At 65.0% G+C, this 6,408-nt stretch overlaps 1 protein-coding gene across 1 annotated transcript; it reads left to right on the forward strand.

Moving 5' to 3' along the window:
* Positions 1-15: 15 nt before the first annotated feature.
* On the forward strand, positions 16-4,848 carry SLC25A45 (solute carrier family 25 member 45). The gene is made up of 6 exons (XM_008161440.3): positions 16-92; positions 1,180-1,223; positions 1,416-1,487; positions 1,729-1,914; positions 4,024-4,282; positions 4,370-4,848. The coding sequence occupies exons 1-6, from the start codon at positions 56-58 to the stop codon at positions 4,636-4,638; spliced, it is 867 nt and encodes a 288-aa protein (XP_008159662.2). The 5' UTR covers positions 16-55; the 3' UTR covers positions 4,639-4,848.
* Positions 4,849-6,408: the final 1,560 nt, after the last annotated feature.

A 6,408-nucleotide genomic window follows, 5' to 3' on the forward strand; every position in this document is an offset into this window, starting at 1 on the left:
TAGTTACACTTTCACCACGTCTGCTCTGCGGGAGCCACCGGCCCCTGGCTGGACAATGCCTGTGGAGGAGTTTGTGGCCGGCTGGATCTCCGGTGAGATATCTTCCTTCTGTCACGTCCCCCCAATGGTGGGTCACTTCCTGGGGAAGGTAGGTGACAGGAGCAGCTGAGGCCAAAGTCCTGGTTCCCCGGGGGGTCCGGGGCCAGCGGTCCCAGAGCCTGCTGGGAGTGGTCCGAGGGAAGAGGACAGGGAGGCCCAGGTGGCAGGTGCTGTCCCAAGGCCATGCTGCCTGACACCTGCCAAGAGGGGGAGCCAAGGTGAGCGTCTCCCTGAGACACCCACAGCACCTGCACCTCGAACCCCACTCTCCGAGTGTGGGGCTCAGAAAGTTCACCTTTGACCTCACCTGCTGTCCCGTGTTCCCCTTTCGGCCTGTGCCCTACCTGGCAATGAACTGAGGCCTGGACCCTGAGCCTGCTGTGCTACAGGCCCAGCTCAGCTTCTGGGGACACTTCTCTTAGGAGAAATAGAGGGACTTTCTGAGCCTGCCTCCGAGGATGCGACCTCTCCCAAGGCTCCAGGACCAGCTCTGCTGCAGAGAGCAAGACCAGGAGGCGGGGAGGTGGCCGGGGGCTGGACCCTCTGCCCCTGGGGCCAGCGAGACTCCCCTAAGGACACCGGCTCTGCACTGCAGGCGGACAGGGCAGAGCGCCAGTGGGGCAGGGCCTGGACTGGACCAAGGCCCCAGACTGGACAGCGGTTGTGAGTTGATGGATGAAGGAAGGAAGGAAGGAAGGAAGGAAGGAAGGAAGGAAGGAAGGGAGGAAGGAAGGAAAGGAGGGAGGCAGGAGCGATGGAGACCCCTCCAGAGTCATGGCTAGAGAAGCCAGCACACACTGGAGTGTGGGCGCCCAGGGAGGACCCCATGTCTGTGGTTGGCTTCTCCCTTCTGCAAGTGTGCCCTCAGGCGAGGTTGGGGCTCCCTCCTGTTGTCCCTGGTCCCGTCCTTTCCCAGCCCAGCGCCCGGTGCGGAGGGCCCACGGGGCCAGCGGGGTGTCTGTGGAGCCCGTGGAAGGCCCTGCCCTCTCTCCTGCCTGAACCCCTCTTCCCGCTCAGCGCAGACTTGCTCCCTCGGCCTGGCGCTTGGGCCTCACTGATCGCACCTTCTTGTCGCCACAGGAGCGCTGGGCTTGGTGCTGGGACACCCCTTCGACACCGTGAAGGTGAGTGTGGGGAGGCGCCCGAGGAAGGAAAGATGTCACCTGAACCAAAGGGCAGGACGCCCCGAGGGCAGGGCCCGGCTGACAGGCTCCTTCCTGCCTCTGCTGCCCCGCGGCGTCCTGCCCCCAGGGGCAGAGGCCTGAGCTGGGCTGCCAGGCCCGCCGCCCGCCTGCTCTGTCCGTCCTTCCGTCCAGGTGCGGCTGCAGACCCAGAGCACATACCGAGGCATCATCGACTGTATGGTCAAGACCTACCGCCACGAGTCGGTGGGTGGCCTGCTTCTGTGGGGCTTCGGGGTGGGAGGCAGCTGAGCGTCAGTACCAGCTTCCTCCTCCCAGCAGGGCTCTGCCCTTGGGAGGGAGCAGACCCGAGTCTGGGGCTGGGCGGTAGCTTAGAGCCTCCGCGGGCTCAGTGTGGTTTCCAGCCGGAGGGGGCCGGGCCGGGGCTGGGAAGGGCAAAGGGGAGGCCCAGGCCCCCCACCCACCCACGTGCGTCCTCCCCCTGCAGATCCTGGGCTTCTTCAAGGGGATGAGCTTCCCCATCGCCAGCATAGCCGTGGTCAACTCGGTCCTGTTCGGGGTCTACAGCAACGCCCTGCTGGTGCTCACGGCCACCTCCCACCACGAGCGGCGCCTCCAGCCGCCCAGCTACACGCACGTCTTCATAGCCGGCTGCACCGGGGGCTTCCTCCAGGTCAGGGCGGCAGGGGGCACGTGCACACGCACACGCACACGCGGGGGCAGAGGTGGCCAGTTCGGTCTTTCCCCTCCCAGCCCCATCTGGTGACCCACAGCTGCAGACCATGGCTGTCCCCCTCGGAATGTGAGAGGCTGAGGGGACGCGGGCAGCGCCTGCTGCTCCCAACCGCCCGGCCTGGCTGAGCGGCCTTCCCCCACTTCCTCCCCCGCCCCCCGCAGGCCTGGAGGGGGGAGAACAGCGGGGCCAGCAGCAGAGAGAGCTCAGTGGGGAGGGAGGGAGATGGTGCCGAGAGGACACCATAGAGTAGCCGATGCCCCGCTCGGAGGTGGACAGGGCTTGCCCGCCTGCGGGGTCTGCCAGCCTCAGGGCTGTGGGGAGCCCTCCACGGTGAGCCCCATCCTGATGTGGTCCTGGCTCTCCCAGCCCTGCCCTGCTGAGCCCGTGCCTGCAGCCTGGGTGGTTGGGAGCCTCAGCCTCGCCCCACAGGCTCTGGGAGGGGTCCCAGGTATTAACCATTAAGGAACCCCAACCATTTGTTTTTGGTCTTTGTTCTCAGCACTTAAGTACCTGGGCCTTTGAGGTCGGGTGGAGGGAAGAGGGGCCTCCAGGCACCCAGGGGAACCCCAGCTGAATGGGGCTTCTGCGCACAGAGGCAGAGGGATGTGTGCCTGCCTCCGCCCCACACCCCGCCAGGCGCCTCAGGTCACCCTCCAGTTGGCCTCTGCCCTGAGGTTCCTGACAGACTCACCGCAGAGAGCAAGTAAAAGAACAGTCAGCTGGCTCCCTGAGGTGATTAATATTCATGAGACCTCAGAAGGGCCTGCTTTTCTCCTGCCCCTTCTTTGCAGGGCGCATGCCTGCATATTCCCACGTCCTGAGACCTGGCACCCCCAGAAACTAGGAAGGAAACTGAGGCTCCAGGCCCAGCTCCTGAGCCAGCCTCCCCCAGCTCTTTGGAAGTAGAACAGAGAACAGCCCTGGGGACTGTGGGTCGTGATGGGGACTGGATCCAGGGGCCGACTGGAGCCGGCTTGCTGTGGGGCCTCTGACTTCCGTCTTGGAGCAGAAAGTGTGTCTTGTGTGGAGGTGGGCGGGAGGGTGGGCAGGAGGCTGGTTAGCACAGGGCAGACTGCCAACCTCTGCTGGGCACAAGAGTTGCTCTGGGCTGGCGAAGGCTGACCCCGTCACCCAGGGCAGCAGAGCCTGATGTCTCCGCTGTCCCCGTCGGCGACATGGGTTGGGGAGGGTGGCCCCTACCTGCCACCCTACCTTCGGCCCAGCCATCTCCTCAGCTCCGGAGCCTGCCCCCTGCAGAGGCGCTCAGCTGGCACTGCCAGTAACTCGGGGTGGGGGGAGGGTGGCATCAGGGCCCCGCTCACAGGGAGGATCCCCAGCCCACTGCCCTCTCTCAGGGGAGGAAGCCGGCCAACTTGGCCTCCACCCTCTAAAGGTCACTGCCAGAGCCTACACCAGTCTCCTCTGCCACCAGCCATCTCCAGGCTGAGAGACTGAGCTCTCACACCTTCCACAACACCGCCCCCCCCACATCTTATGGAGCCCCCAAATGCTGCGCTAACCTCCGCTGTGACCTCAGTTCTCTCCCAGCTGATCTCGACCTGGTTGACTCCCTGACTCATACCCCAGCCCCTCCCCCAACCACCCTCCATGCCCTCCCAGCGCCGCCCTAGGTGCCAATACCACCCCGAATCTGAGTCCCGGGTGCCTGAGCCAGCGGTAAGCGCTCTAGGACCTGCAGATCTCACAGCCACCCCGTTCTGTTGGGCACCAGTAGCTGGGTGACAGGAGGGGCCCAGCGCCTGCCCCCCTGAGAGGTGTCCACAGGAGGTGGGGGAGGGAGGCTCTCTGAAGCTGAGACCCCAACACTAACGCGGTGACCTACTTACCCTGGTGCGTGGGCGCGGACTGCACCCCTTCTTCAGACCCAGTCACTGCTCAGTGCTGGGTTTGGGGAGGATTCCCTGGCCCACCCCCGGCTTGGAGTGTGAGAAGCTGAGGTGCTGTAGGAAGATGCCCTTTCTGCCTTCCTCTTCCTCCTTAGCACAAGCCGGCCCCGCCCAGGCCTTCACACTTCTTTCCCTACAGGCCTACTGCTTGGCCCCTTTTGACCTCATCAAAGTTCGGCTACAAAACCAGACAGAGCCAAGGGCACGGCAGGGGAGCCGCCCACCCCGGTACCGGGGGCCCGTGCACTGTGCGGCCTCCATCTTCCAGGAGGAGGGGCCGCGGGGGCTGTTCCGGGGAGCCTGGGCTCTGACGCTTAGGGACACCCCCACACTGGGAATCTACTTCGTCACCTACGAATGGCTCTGTCGCCAATCCACACCAGATGGCCAGAACCCCAGTAAGTGAGGTGGGGAGCTGGTCCAGCGAGGAGGGCAGGGGAGGGTGTTTCTCGGTTTGACCCTGCCCCCCCCTCCCTCGACCCCAGGCTCAACCACAGTGCTGGTGGCAGGGGGCTTCGCAGGCATCGCCTCCTGGGTGACAGCCACCCCCTTGGACGTGATCAAGTCCCGGATGCAGATGGCCGGGCTGGAGCAGCGGGAGTACCAGGGGCTGCTGGACTGCATGGTGAGCAGCGCCCGGCAGGAAGGCCTGGGGGTCTTCTTCCGGGGGCTGACCATCAACAGCGCCCGCGCCTTTCCCGTCAACGCCGTCACCTTCCTCAGCTATGAGTACCTCCTCCGCGCGTGGGGATGAGGCTGCGCAGGCGCTGCCCGCAGCTCCCGGTGGGACGGAGCGCCACCCACCTGCCCAGGCTGGAGGCCGAGTTGAAGCACCAGGTTGAGATTTCAATGCGAGAGTCTCAGCCTTCCTGTGGAGGCACCTCCGGGCCTGGAAGGTGCAGAGGGGGCTGGGGAGGTGGTGAGGAGCAGGCCCCGCCCCCGGCCCCAATTCCTTCCTAGACAACTGAGCAGTGGTGCTGGGCCCGGCCCACCTGTGACTCTCCCCTCCAAGAGCTCTTAGGCTCCCCCTCCCCCCCCACCCCCCCCCATCCCCCCGCCGCCTGCTAACTCTCCCCGGGACGCCAGGGCGGCGCCTCAGCCGCCTCCCACCCCATCTCCTTTCCAACCTCTCCCCGCTGACTCCCCAAATCCCTTACATCTCCAGGCTGTCCACATCCTTCAGTGACTCCCATCCCCTCCAGGGAACAGCCCAAACTCCACCCCCTCCTGATGGGGCACCTCCCTCCACCAGCTTTCCTCCCTCAGCAGCCTAGCCCTGCCCCAGACCAAGCTGTGCCCTCATCACCCCCAGCCTGGAAGGCTTAGTCCCTCCCGGCCCACACGGCATCGCCAAGGGGTGACTCCATCATCCCTCTGCCTGGGCCGCTCCCAGACCCGGGCTGAGCTCTGTCTCCTGGTCCCTCCTCGGCTCCCCCAGGCTGACTTTGGGGTCTGCAGGTCCCCTGCCCCCCTTGACCACAGCCCTACCTTTGTCCTGGTGGCTGGTTGACTTCTCAGCTGCCCCATTAAACTGGGAGCTCCTCGAGGCAGGGGTCGCACGTCTGATCATTTCCCAGCTGAGCCCGGTGCTCAGAGCAGCCGGGTAAATGGCCGCTGAAGGGAGTGGCATTGCGCTCCGGGCCTCTCGCCAACTCCAACCACCCCACTTGCTTCCTTGGTCCTGCCCCTGCCCCCGCCGGCCCCTCACTCAGAGCTCGCCTCCGGGGTCAGCCCAGGGGGGGTGCCAGCAGCAGGGTGTCTGCCTCGCCCGGTCCCACCCAGGGCACAGGCTTTCTTCTCTCCGGCCATTTCCTGCAGAGTGGGCGTGAAAACCGGCTGAGGGTTCATGTAACTGGCAATAAAGCTGAGCAGAGTTTGTACCCACTAATGTCCTGATCTGTCTGAGATCAACCTGGTCAACCTGGGCCCACCTCGCAGTGACCTGAACGCCTGAATCCCTGCCCTTTCCCGTTCGCTGCCTAGAAAAACAAGCGAGCGCTCTAATCACCCTGACAGAGGTGGCCTCGCTCAGACAGCAGGTAACGCATCCGGGGCCACACAGCTGGTACGTCGCATCACACAACTTGCCTGGATGCATCTGAGCCCCCGACTCCAGAGCAGAGCTCGGTTACTCTGCTACCTGCTCTCCCTGGGCACTGACAGTCTCCCATGAGTCACCTAAGTTCAAGTTCACCTGGTGGACCTGCCAGCATCAGCCCTGCCAGGTGCTTATCGGAGCTGTCCTTCACCAGATGGTGGGTCACAGACGGCAAGTCATTCTCCCTCCTTCCTTCGCCATCTCATGGCCACAGGGCGCGTGGCCACTGAGCCGGGCTGGGTCCCATCCTCCCTTGCAGCTCGGGGCGGGGGGGGGGGGGGGGCCTGTGCGCGGTTCTCGCTGGAGAAGTGGTGACGCGTGCACATTGCCCTTCGCTTGCTTACAAGGCAGTTCCTGTCGGTGGCCCTGGAAGGACTGCTGAGGGTGCAGGAGGCGCCCCGCTGGCCCGGAACCAGGGGGACTGCT

This window comes from Eptesicus fuscus, chromosome 13 (assembly GCF_027574615.1).
Source record: "Eptesicus fuscus isolate TK198812 chromosome 13, DD_ASM_mEF_20220401, whole genome shotgun sequence".
NCBI lineage: Eukaryota > Metazoa > Chordata > Mammalia > Chiroptera > Vespertilionidae > Eptesicus > Eptesicus fuscus.